Source organism: Lacerta agilis, chromosome 10, assembly GCF_009819535.1.
Source record: "Lacerta agilis isolate rLacAgi1 chromosome 10, rLacAgi1.pri, whole genome shotgun sequence".
Taxonomy (NCBI): domain Eukaryota; kingdom Metazoa; phylum Chordata; class Lepidosauria; order Squamata; family Lacertidae; genus Lacerta; species Lacerta agilis.
In genome coordinates this window covers 1113505-1126160 of record NC_046321.1, presented here as the reverse complement: position 1 = coordinate 1126160, position 12656 = coordinate 1113505, and the positions used below count along the sequence as shown (strand labels likewise).

At 46.8% G+C, this 12656-nt stretch overlaps 1 protein-coding gene across 1 annotated transcript; it reads right to left on the bottom strand.

Moving 5' to 3' along the window:
- Positions 1-512: 512 nt before the first annotated feature.
- LOC117053898 (oocyte zinc finger protein XlCOF6-like) lies at positions 513-12073 on the bottom strand. Its single transcript, XM_033162222.1, has 4 exons — positions 11879-12073; positions 8728-8864; positions 4246-4902; positions 513-2818 (listed from the first exon to the last, which is right to left on the bottom strand). Exons 3-4 carry the CDS (start codon positions 4775-4777, stop codon positions 1539-1541), a joined length of 1812 nt encoding a protein of 603 aa, XP_033018113.1. The 5' UTR covers positions 4778-4902; positions 8728-8864; positions 11879-12073; the 3' UTR covers positions 513-1538.
- Between the last annotated feature and the right edge of the window lie 583 nt (positions 12074-12656).

Below are 12656 nucleotides of genomic sequence, written 5' to 3'. Positions count from 1 at the left end.
ACAACAGTAAAATCAGTATCATAATAATACGCACTGTGGGTCCTCTGGTAGGCAGACTCCCTAACAGCATGATTGAACAAAAAATTCTGGGACTACGGAAAAATACTATCTTCCTCAAACCCCAGAATTAGCAGGAGCTCTGGGGTTGCCCCATGGGGTTCATGAGTGAGGATGGACCCACCAGGAGACTTCCCTGGTACCTGCAGCCCCACCTTCCCCCTCTTGCAATTACGCTGGGGGGGGGAATCTCTCATTAAATTACAGTATTTTAAGTTTTCTTCAGAATGTGCAGGGGGCGGGGATAAAGTTCTGGTGAAGAAGTACAGTACTGGTAGTGTTTGGAGATCATGTGGTGGTGGGGGGGGGTGACAGTGTTTGGTGCAAAAACTGCCTTGCATGCTTGAGTACAGCAACTCCAGGGCATGAGCCAAGTAGCAGCAGGATAGGGGCCAAACGAAGAGCAATTCCCACGCTGAGGTAAAGAACACACACAGGCAACAGGACGTCTTCAGTAATTGTTTACTGAGCTTTCAAAGCGTACAGTTCTCACTAGGTCCCCAGTGAGGCACAAAACTTAGCTCCAGAGAGCAAATCCAGTTTCAGTAGTAGAAAAATACACCCCACAGGATATCTAAGTCAGGCACACACACCGTCAGAAGGGAGCAAGGGAGGAAAGCAGCTGGAACGACACAGGGCAATGGAGGTGTTTGTTTCGCTTCCTGTCATCTGGGAGGGGAGTCAGCAAGTCGGCATCTGCAGGGGCTTCATGTAGCGAAGCTTTCTGTCGGCTGCTTCCAGGGAAATGTGCATCCCAGAAACACAAACGGATCTGTGGTGTATCGCCATGTTCATTGTTTTTCAAAGGTTATCGCAATGTGGTCTAGAAACCGGTATTGGACAAGATATCAATATATCATCGCCCAGCCCTAATCCTCACTCACCATCCAGATTCCCCCTCTCCATCAAAAGGTATCTTACATCTAAAATTATAATCACTATTGTGAGACATTGCCTTCAATATTTCATTACTGTTCAGTTTTACATATGAACACAAGAATTTCAAATACACGTCATGCTTGTGAGACTGATTTCCTGCAGAGTTCATTGCTATGAAGAAAAGAGGGGACTCTGAGAGGAAGACGTCCCACACTCCATATATCTAAATGGATTCTCCCCTCTGAGAGTCCTTAGATGTTCCTTAAACACTCCATTACCTGTATAAGTAAAGCACTTTCTACAATCTTTCCATTTAAGCTGCTTCTCTTCTTTGAGTTTGTTGATGGTTTGTAGGGTTTCAACTCTGAAAGTTCTTCCTGTCCATGAGTCTTTTGATGTAGGACTTCCACTAGGACTGAACATCTATCTACCTTCCTGATATTTATATAGTTCGTCTTTTGTGTGTTTGTTGACGTAAATCAAGGATTCCATTCTGACTGAAGCTCCTTCCACACACCATACATTTAAATTGTTTCCCTCCTGTATGTCTGCTGACATTTTTTAGATTTCCACTCTGACTGAAGCATTTTCTGTACACACCTTTAAATGGTTTTCCCCCGCCTGTGAGTCCGTTGATGTGTTCTAAGGGTTGATGTGTAACTGAAGCTCTTTCCGCACTCCATGCATTTAAATTTTTTCTCCCTTGTGTGAACCTGTTGGTGTAATTTAAGGCTTCCACTATGAATGAAGCTCTTTCCACACTCCATACATTTAAATGGTTTCTCCCCTGTGTGAATCCGTTGATGTGTTCTAAGGGTAGATGTGTAACTGAAGCTCTTTCCGCACTCCATGCATTTAAATGGTTTCCCCTCACCTGTGTGAGTCCGTTGATGTGATCTAAGGGTTGCATTGCAACTGAAGCTCTCTCCACACTCCATACATTTAAATGGTTTCTCCCCTGTATGAGTCCGTTGATGTATTCTAAGGTTTCCAAACTGAATGAAGCTCTTTCCACACTCTGTACATTTAAATGGTTTCTCACCTGTGTGAGTTTGATGGTGTAAAGTTAGGTGCCCATTTTGACTGAAGCTCTTTCCACACTCCAAGCATTTAAATGGTTTCTCCCCTGTGTGAGTCAGTTGATGTTTTCTAAGGTTTGTATTGAAACTGAAGTTCTTTCCACACTCCATACATTTAAATGGTTTTTCCCCTGTGTGAAAATGTTGATGTTTTCTAAGGCTTCCACGATCACTATAGCCTGTTCCGCACACCATGCATTTAAATGGTTTCTCCCCTGTATGCGTCCGTTGATGTACTCTTAGGGTTCCACTATCACTAAAGCTCTTTCCACACTCCATACATTTAAATGGTTTCTCCCCTGTATGCATCCGTTGATGTATTCTAAGGGTTCCATACCGACTGAAGCTCTTTCCACAGTCCATACATTTATATGGTTTCTCCCCTGTGTGAGTCCGTTGATGTGATCTAAAGCTTGCACTGTAACTGAAGTACTTCCCACAGTCCATACATTTAAATGGTTTCTCCCCTGTGTGAGTCCGTTGATGTGATCTAAGGCTTGTATTGCAACTGAAGCTCTTTCCACACTCTACACATTTAAATGGTTTCTCCCCTGTGTGAGTTCGTTGATGTAAAGTTAGATTTCCACCTTGACTGAAGCTCTTTCCACACTCCATACATTTAAATGGTTTCTCCCCTGAATGTGTCTGTTGATGTTTATTGAGGTTTCCAATCTGACTGAAGGCCTTCCCACACTCCATGCATGTAAATAGTTTCTCCCCTGTGTGAATCCGTTGATGTATTCTGAGTGTATCATTTCGACGGAAACTCTTTCCACACTCAATACATTTAAAAGGTTTCTCCCCTTTGTGAGTCAAATCAAATCAAATCATTCTTTATTACGGTCAAAGACCAGCTCTTAAAAAGGAGGTAAAGTAAAAATAAAAATAAATACAGCGGATCCCTTTGACGAAACACTTTCTGGGGATGTTACATATATAAAACTCTTTGAACAAGATTTAAAAGAAAATTATTAATTGCATTACAATGTTAAAGATTTAAAATAGTGGCTGCAGAAGGCTGAGCCCGGCTCGCTCGAGATTCCATTGAGAAGAAACTTAGATGGGCTGAGAAGAAGGTCTATATCTGCAAATTTGGACACAAAATCTGGCAACCGCCCTGGTAATCATCGGGTCTTTACCTAACAGGAGCAGGTTGTATAACTGCTTTTCTGGGAGGCTTGCAAACCTCACCAGTATGGGGTCCATGATCTCCCTTCGAGCTTCTTCATATAGAGGGCATCTGAAGAACAAGTGTTCAGGGCTTCCTATTTCCCCTAGTGGGCATGCGCAGAGTCTTTGGGCGTATGGGATTTTTTTATAGAGCCCCTCCAGCACTGGTGTGGGCAATGCCGCACTTCTGGCAAGAGTAAACGCCCTTCTTGAGTTTTTTGACAGGAGAAAGGAGAGGTAAGGTGCCGGGGCAGCTATGTATCTCTCGATTTCTCCTGTTCTGTATTCAGGGCATCTTGAACAGTCCTGTTGTCTTTCAATGTCACTGAGTCGTTGTCTGACTGTTACTTTAGCTTGCCTTGGATCCATCTTTAAGAGGGCTTGGGGGGAAAGGCCCATATTCTGGAGAGAATTCAGGACCGCTAACTGCCACCCGGACTGAAACTGATCGCAAAGGATCAGTGGTGCAATCCCTTGGGGTTTCAGATTTAGAGCCAGCCATTTGTAAATTGATGTTAGGCGTATTGAAGCCTCCACACTCATCATTCCCGTTTCGAGTCTGATCCATGCGTTGGATACGCATTTGGGGACGTGCAGGAGGGCTCTGAGAAATTTAGATTGTACACGTTCCAGGGGAGAGAAAGAGGAGGAGGACGGGCCTAGAAAGGTTCCGTAGAGGAGCTGAGCCAGCGCTTTGGCCTTAAATAACTTAAGGGCCGCCGGAACGAAGAAGCCCCCCTGTGTTCTGTAGAATTTGAGAATACAGTTTGCGGATTTTTCGGCTGAGCTTCCAACAGAATTTATATGCATTTTATTTGCTCCTGTGGCCTGTACTGCCATTCCGAGATATTTATAGTTGGAAACTTGCTCTAATCTATGTCCTTGTAGTTCCCAGCTTCTGGGCTTTGATTTTTTCCCAAACGCTATTACCTTAGTTTTTTGGTAATTGATTTTGAGGCATTCTCTTTCGCAATATATAGCAAGCCTCCTTAATGCCCTTTTGAGACCGACTGGTGTTCTGGATAGGATAACCGCATCGTCGGCATATAGAAGGACGGGCCTTTGTGAGTCTTTTGGTGTAATTTTAGTTGTCCCCTCTGACTGAAGTTCTTCCCACACTCCATACATTCATATGGTTTTTCACCCGTGTGAGTCCGTTGGTGTAATTTCAGGTATCCATTCTGACAGAAGCTCTTCCCACACTCCTTGCATTCATATGGCTTTTCACCCGTGTGAGTCCGTTGGTGTAATTTAAGGCTTCCACTCTGATTGAAGCTCTTTCCACATTCCATACAATCATATGGTTTTTCACCCGTGTGAGTCCGTTGGTGTAATTTAAGGTTTCCATTCTGACTGAAGCTCTTTCCACACTCCATACATTCATATGGTTTCTCACCCATGTGAGTCCGTTCGTGTAATTTAAGCTGTCTACTCTGACTGAAGTTCTTCCCACACTCCCTGCATTTAAATCCTTTCCTGCCCATGTGAGTCCGATGATGTCTTCCACTATTACTGAAACTCTTTCCACACTCCGTACCTTTAAATGGTTTCTCCCCCGTTTGAGTTCGTTGATGTGAGCTATGTGTGCTCATTCAGTGAAGCATATTCCACATTTCACACATTTTAATTTCTATTCTAATTATGAAACGGTGCCCCATTCCAGGGAATTATGAAAGTCTTCTCTATCACCTTCTCCAGGGTAGACAGAAAGGAAATCCTGTTTGAGTTTCAAGGAAGAGAACAAAGGGAAAGAGAACACATCAAGCGCCATTAACACCAACTCTTATTTCAACATCTACAAAACAAAATCGAAAATTCTTTCTAGTAGCACCTTAGAGACCAACTGAGTTTGTTCCTGGTATGAGCTTTCGTGTGCATGCACACTTCTTCAGATACATGCACAAAAAAGTGTATTTCTTTGGACACTACTATAAAAATACAGGATGGACACATAGACACCACCTTATACCGTAAACCAACTGACCGACAAACATATCTACATGCCTCTAGCTACCATCCCAAACACACCAAACAATCCATAGTATATAGCCAGGCCCTACGTTACAGCCGCATCTGTTCCAACTCTACAGACAGAGACTCTCACCTAAGAGATCTACAGCAAACCTTTTTAGAACTAAAATATCCACCTGATGAAGTTAAACAACAGATCAACAGAGCCAGACTGATACCCAGAGAGAACTTGCTGCAAGACAGACCCAAAAAAGAAAATAACAGAACACCACTAGTAATCACATACAACTCCCAAATTAAAACAGTACAACGCATCATCAGAGATCTACAACCTCTTCTAGACAATGACAGTTCTCTTTCTCAAGCTCTGGGAGGAAGACCCTACATCGCCTACAGACAGCCACCCAATCTCAAACAGCTCCTCACCCACAATAATACTACAACAGGACTCAACATGGACACTGGTACCAGAGCCTGCAATAAACCCAGATGCCAACTTTGCTGCCACATAAACCCGGACAACACCATTACTGGTCCCAACAACATCAAACATACCATCTCAGGACTATTTAATTGCTCATCTTCCAACATTGTGTATGCAATCAAATGCCAACAGTGCCCTTCAGCTCTCTATATTGGACAAACAGGCCAAACCCTACGCCAAAGGATAAATGGACATAAATCTGATATCAGGAATCACAAGACAGAGAAACCAGTAGGAGAACACTTCAATCTCCCAGGACATTCTATAAAAGATCTCAAAGTAGCTGTCTTAATACAAAGAAATTTCAGAAATAGACTGGAAAGAGAAGTGGCTGAATTACAACTAATCACCAAACTTAAAACCACGGAGAAACCTGGTCTGAACAAAGACATTGGATTTTTATCTCATTATACATAACAAAGCTATCTTTAGCCATCTCACCACTTGCCTTTCCCTGCAAGACTAATTACAGCTGTTTAGAGTCGTCAACAGGTTTTCCACACCTATCAGCTGATCACCCATTCCCACCACCCTTCTGAGCAATACCCCTCCCCACTCCCTCATTATATTTAAGGATCTGGTGACTTCTGTTTCAGTGTATCTGAAGAAGTGTGCATGCACACGAAAGCTCATACCAGGAACAAACTCAGTTGGTCTCTAAGGTGCTACTAGAAAGAATTTTCGATTTTGTTTTGACTATGGCAGACCAACACGGCTACCCACCTGTAACTTCAACATCTACATTCTACCATAGCCTACTCATCTTCCCAATTTTTCGGAAATGAAAATGCAATGATCTCAAATGATAGTAATGCATCAGTCACCTTTCATGATCCTCAATCATGGTTAATAAAGCAGCATGATCTTGGAATACTGCTGTCCTGTGGAGCTGCCTTCTCAAGTCAAGTGGTTCCTCCCATTTCCACCTCAGGATCTTCATTAATCACCTGCGCAGTCCCATTGGCTTCAGGAGGTCCATATGGACTCACTCTGAATCTGACCAGACACAGGTTAAAGCTCAACGTTGAGCCTAACAAGTGGTGATAGGGCAAAGAGGACCTTCTTCACTGCCTCTATTGCATCTGTAGAAAACAGCAGCAGGAGACTCTTTCAGCTGGTTTGTACTTTAATGGAACCATCTGCACCATCAGGGCCTGGTAAGGCCCCTAAGATCTCCTGAAATGATTTTGCAAAGTCTTTTGCAGATAAAGTCGCTCAGATTCGGAAAGAGGTAGACTCCACCATGGGAGCAGGGCCAGGGCGGTAGAGGGCTAGAGCCCTGTTTGCTCAAGTTGCATGGAATCAATTCCAACCTGTTATATCCAAGGATGTGGATAGGCTGCTTGGACGAGTGAAACCAACCCCCTGTCTCTTTGATCGTTGCCCATCCTGGCTTAAAAAAGCTAGCCGAGAAGGGCTGGGCGATTGGCTTTGCGGGGTGGTGAATGCTTCTCTCTGTGAGGGAGCCTTCCCAGACCAGCTGAAAGAGGCAGTTATTGAAACGCTTCTTAAAAAAACTTCTTTGGACCCGCCAATATGGCAACTATCACCCAGTCTCAAATCTTCCATTCTTAGGCAAGGTAATTGAGCAGCTCATTTGCTGAACAACTCCAGGCACGCCTGGAAGAAGCAGACCATTTGGATCCATGCGGATGATACCCAGCTCTACCTCTCTTTTAAATTGGAACCTGTGTAGGCAGTGAATGTCCTGTTTGGGTGCCTGGAGGTGTATGGAGGATTGATGAACCCTGACAAGACAGAAGTACAGTCCCTGGGGGATAAGGGGCAGGCAGGTGGGGGGTATCCCTGGTCCTGATGATGTAACCTTGGCCCTGAAGGACGAGGAGTCATTTTGGACTCACAGCTGTCCATGGAGGCACAGGTTAATTCTGTGTCCAGGGCAGCTGTCCACCAGCTCCATCTGGTGCGCAGGATGAGACCCTACCTGCCCGCAGACTGTCTCGCCAGAGTGGTGCATGCTCTTTTTATTTCCTGCTTAGACTACAGCAACACGCTCTTTGAAGGTGATCTGGAAATTGCAACTACGGTAATCCAGAATGCGGCAGCTGGACTAGTGACTGGTAGTGGTCACCTAGACCATATAACACTGGTCCTGAAAGACCTACATTGGCTCCCAGTACGTTTCCAAGCACAATTCAAAATGTTGGTGCTGACCATTAAAGCCCTAAACGGTCTCGGCCCAGTATACCTAAACGATCGTCTCCAACCCCATCATTCAGCCTAGACACTGAGGTCCAGCTCTGAGGGCCTTTTGGTGATTCCCTCACTGCAAGAAGTGAGATTACAGCGAACCAGACAGAGGGCCTTCTCGGTAGTGGCACCCTCCCATCATATGTCAATATAAATAAACTATCTTGCTATTAGAAGACACGCGAAGGCAGCCCTGTTTAGGGAAGTTTTTAATGTTTGGTGTTTTATTCTGTTTTTAATGTTCTGTTGGGAGCCACCCAGAGTAGCTGGGGAAATCCAGCCAGATGGGCAGGGTATTATAAATTATTGTATTATTTTGGGATTCCCAGGTGTACGACTGTTCCAGGGACTGTGGTCTGGGTCAGTCAGAGAACTAGTGACAAGGCTTGGTGCTGGGAGTCAGCTGCATGGATGCTCAGGGAAGCTCCTGTTCCTGGAGAAGGACCTCTGTCTACATGCCTCACGTTGCATGGAGAGAGCAGGAGAAGCAGAAGGAAAGCAGCTGGCACATGGGAATCTCAGATGGAAACACCCACCCCCATTGTTCTTTATGAGAATGGTGTGTTGCCTGATCTCATGCCCGTCTTCTGACACAGGAATATCCTAATGTGACACTTAGAAGCAGGATAGTAAAGGCAAATAGATAACTGTACTTAATGGAAACTTCATCCTTGAATACGTAGTATTGATTCATTGATGGCCTGAAGTGGTGTTATTTCTGGAGACATGGATTTCTTCCTGATCTGTCTCAAATATCATAATTATACGATGTCATGGGGTGTTAGGGGAGCGTTAGAACCTTTGGTGGGGGACATGTCATGCACCTTATGGGGTAATTTATCCACCCTTGGTCACAACCCTGCACTCAGCTCTCACCTGTGGCTTCCAGAAGCTGTCAGCATGCAACCGGGGCAGCAATCCCAGGAAAGGCTTCAACCAGCCGGCTAAACCAGGTGAGGAAAGCTGATGGGTCTTGGTGGGTTGGGGAATTCTGCTGCAGGTGAAGGCAGGCCCTGGTGGATGGAGATGATGAGACCAACAGTGAATCTCACAGTCTCTGCTGGATCTCTCAGTGGCTTTGGAGACCTTTGACCATGGTATCCTTTGGGACCCTGTGGAGGAGCTGGGGCCCCCGTTATGCAGTGGTTCCCCTCCTTCCTCCTGAGCCATGTCCAGAAAGTGGTGTTGGGGGTTGAGTGTTCTGACCCCTAGCTGCTTACTTGTGGGGTGCCTCAGGGCTCTGTCCTCTCCCCCATACTTTACCCAGCCCTTCTCTCTTTTAAATTGGAAGCAGTGAAGGCGGTGGGTGCCCTGTGTGGCTGTCTGGAGGTAATTGGAGGATGGATGGCAGCTGACAGATTGAGGCTGAATCCTGACAAGACAGATGTACTGTCCGTAGGGGACAGGGGGCAGGCAAGTGTGGGGGACTCCCTGGTCCTGATGGGGTAACTGTGCCCCTAAAGGACCAGGTGTTCAGCCTGGGGATCATTTTGGACATCCATTTTGGAGGGGTAGGTCAATTCTGTATCCAGGGCAGCTATCTACCACCTCCATCTGGTACGGCGGCTGAGACCCTACCAGCCTGCAGACTGTCTCACCAGTCTGGATATCTCTGGTGAGACAGTGGTGCATGGACGAATGCAATGCGCTCAACGTGGAGCTCCTTTTGAAGGTGACTAGGAAACTGCAACTAACCCCGAATGCAGCAGCTAGGCTGGTGACTAGGAGTGACAACTGGGACAACATAACACCAGTCCTAAAGGATGTTTACTGGCTCCCAACATATTTCCAAGCACTGTCTATCATGAAAATGGGTCCTTTGACTGGGAAGATTCATGCAATCACTCTCCTCGGAAGACGTGCCTTGGTTTTCAAACATTTCAGGAGTCGAACGGACTCCCAGAACGGTTTAAATTCGAGAACCAAGGTACAACTGTACTGTCAGCTGCCCAGAGTGGCTGGGGGAACCCAACCAGATGGGCAGGGTATAAATACAACAATTATTCTTTTTATCTTGTGATTTCCTGCAGCTATTTTGGAATTCGTACTGCAGTATCAGCTCACAAAATGTTACGGGTAGAGAAAGTCACTATACAGTCTGTAAATTTGGGGAGGTCACACACTTCACCTGTGCAGTTTTTAGCACAGTTTTAAATACTGGCAGTTTTTAGCCTGCATAGGCACACCATGTGTGTAGAGCCTCCAGCTACAGGCACTGTCTATCACAAGAATGGGTCCTTTGACTGGGATGATTCATGCAATGGCTGTCATTGGATGCTGATGGATTGTACCTCAGCTTGTCAGTCATGCTGACATTTCCTACAAAAAATAAGAGGAACAAAAATGCTTTTGAGGTGCAACTTCTAGATCAATCCTGACAGCCATTCTATGGACTCTGCACCCCTTTTTCTGATGACAGGTGTACATTCTCCTCATCCTCAATGAACCATGCAGTGGAAAAGAAACTTAAAGATGGAAGCCTGAGAGAGAGGGAAAGGTTTCCTTCTGCTTCCTGGGTGGGATTGTGTCTGGACAGGGCAGGGGCTTATGGGGTAGGAGGATGGAGGTTGCAGGAAGGAAGGGGTGGTGAGACTGGACCCCCCCCCACTATCCAGGGATCCTTTTCTAGTCTCCTTGAAGAGGTGTCTGATTCCTCAGCAAGAGAGGCCAAGGTAGACCCTCCGGAGATTCCCCTTGGGCGCCACGATGGAGGCATCTCCCTCCCCCCCTTCCTCGACCCCCTCCTTTTCTCCCAGAGTATATTTAATTAATATATAAATTAAATGTTCATAACTCTATAGCAGATATAAACCACATCTCTGAAACCCCACAGATTAGGTCCTGAACAAACTGACCTCAAATATTTCTCTGCAAGGACTCTTTCCTTACAAATCCTGTTTTAAGGGCACGTTCAAGATATGAACAGCATGTGAGCCTGTGACCTAGATTCATGAATTAAGTGGTTATAATAACAAAAGTGCATGTGGTCATGAAGAGTTGGACACAACTGAACAACAACAAATAACAAAAGAGTGGCCAAAACCCAGATAATGCAATCAGGTAGCTTGCCAGACAGGAGATAAACAACACACTCAGATTTCTGTTGTAGACCGCCTTTTCTGTGATGTTGGTATGATGTTTCTGGGGGTGGTCTTGGACTCTAGGGCGGGCAATTTAAAATGTCTATATAAAGGCTTGTACACATGGCTCTGGGTCCTCCTCCTCTCTCCTGCATGGGGGGGGGGGGGGAGCACCCTGTTGCAACAGTTTAATAAAGATCAGGCTTACTAGCTGCTTTGCTTCTCAATATTCTCTTGTTGGTCTCTTGTTATTTTCCTGCTACCGATGGAGAACCTACCATAGGACTCTATATGAGCTCTTGGGTACCCAATAAGGAAGGGTCAGCAAACCTTTTCAGCAGGGGGCTGGTCCACTGTCCCTCAGACCTTGAGGGGGGCCGGACTCTGTTTTGAAAAAATAATAATGAACAAATTCCTATGCCCCACAAATAACCCAGAGAAGCATTTTAAACAAAAGCATGCGTTCTACTCATGTAAAAACACGCTGATTCCTGGACCTTCCACGGGCAATGATTTAGAAGGCGATTGGGCCGGATCTGGCCCCTGAGCCTTAGTTTGCCTACCCATGCCATAGGGGGAAAGGAGCAGTTTTCAACTCAAAGGCCCCCTTGGCTCGGCTGACCCCTCGCCGTGGGTATCCCATCTTTCCATCCGGAGGGGGCCAGCAACACGCGCAAGGGAGCGGGGGCGTCTCTATCCAGGCCCACCTCTCTCCGCGGGAAGCCTGTGGAAACGGGGCAAGGGGGCCCTCGTGGGGACCGCCTGTGTGCGCGCCCCATGTCTGCCCCTGCCAAGGCGCCTAAGGGGTTAATGAAAGCCTCCTTCGCAGCACACGTTCAGGGATCCAGGCCCTGCTGGTGGGGCCCACGAAAGGCGCTTTGGGGGGCTAGCGGGGGTCTCTTGGTACTTTTCTCCCCTCTCCACCCCCCCCCCCGCGACCCCTTTACCTCTCTGTCCTCGCTAGCGATTCTCCTTTCCTTTCCTGCAACATCCACCAGGGTGGGGGGGTTCAACTCCCCTGCCGCCCCTCCTCCCGCGCGCGCTCAGAGCTATGGCGCAGAGCAGCAATCCGGAGTAGAAGCTCCACTTCCGGGAGAAGCAGGCAGTTTGAGAGGGGGCTCACACCCCTGATTCCCGGAGCAGAAGGCGGATGGCGAGGAGGAGGAAGAGGAGGAAGGGATGAAACGTAGGGGGCGAGGGGCGGGAAATGGGATTATGGGGGCGGGGTGAAGAAGGATGTGCCGGGAGGGGACGGAAAGCATTGAGTGGGGGAGGAGAGGAATGTTTTTCCCCTCCCCTCTTCTGCGATCAGGAGAGCGGGCTTATCCTGGCAATTCAACTGCCCCCCCTCACAATGTTTACATTGCAAAATCCCCCCCCCACGCCACGAAGTTAGATCCGTCCATTTTTTTGGTGCACCTTCAGCAGCAAGTTGGGCTCTGTGACTCCTGCGTCATGGCAAAAGTGGGGCGCGCGCACACATCTCGACATCCAGGTAAAATTCATGCCTTGTGTCTCCGTCACAGGTAACACAATGAGGCCGGTAAGAAAGCAACCCAGCTTTTGATCTGTTTGCGCGCAGAGCCCCCACCCCCATGCAAGGAGTGAAGCAGCTCAGAACTAAAGCGCGTTGCAATTTGGACACCCTCAGATAGTAGGGCCCCCCCCTCAGATAGAGAGCAGCCCATAAACATCCCCGGTTGCGTCACAAAATGAGTTGTACTT

Bases quoted from the DNA above. Each gene is read 5' to 3' on its own strand.
- LOC117053898 (XM_033162222.1), bottom strand. From the start codon at position 4,777: ATGAGCACACATAGCTCACATCAACGAACTCAAACGGGGGAGAAACCA. The intron at 2,819-4,245 runs GCCCGTCCTTCT...TGACTCACAAAG, and splicing joins ACACCAAAAGACTCACAAAG to GGGAGAAACCTTTTAAATGT.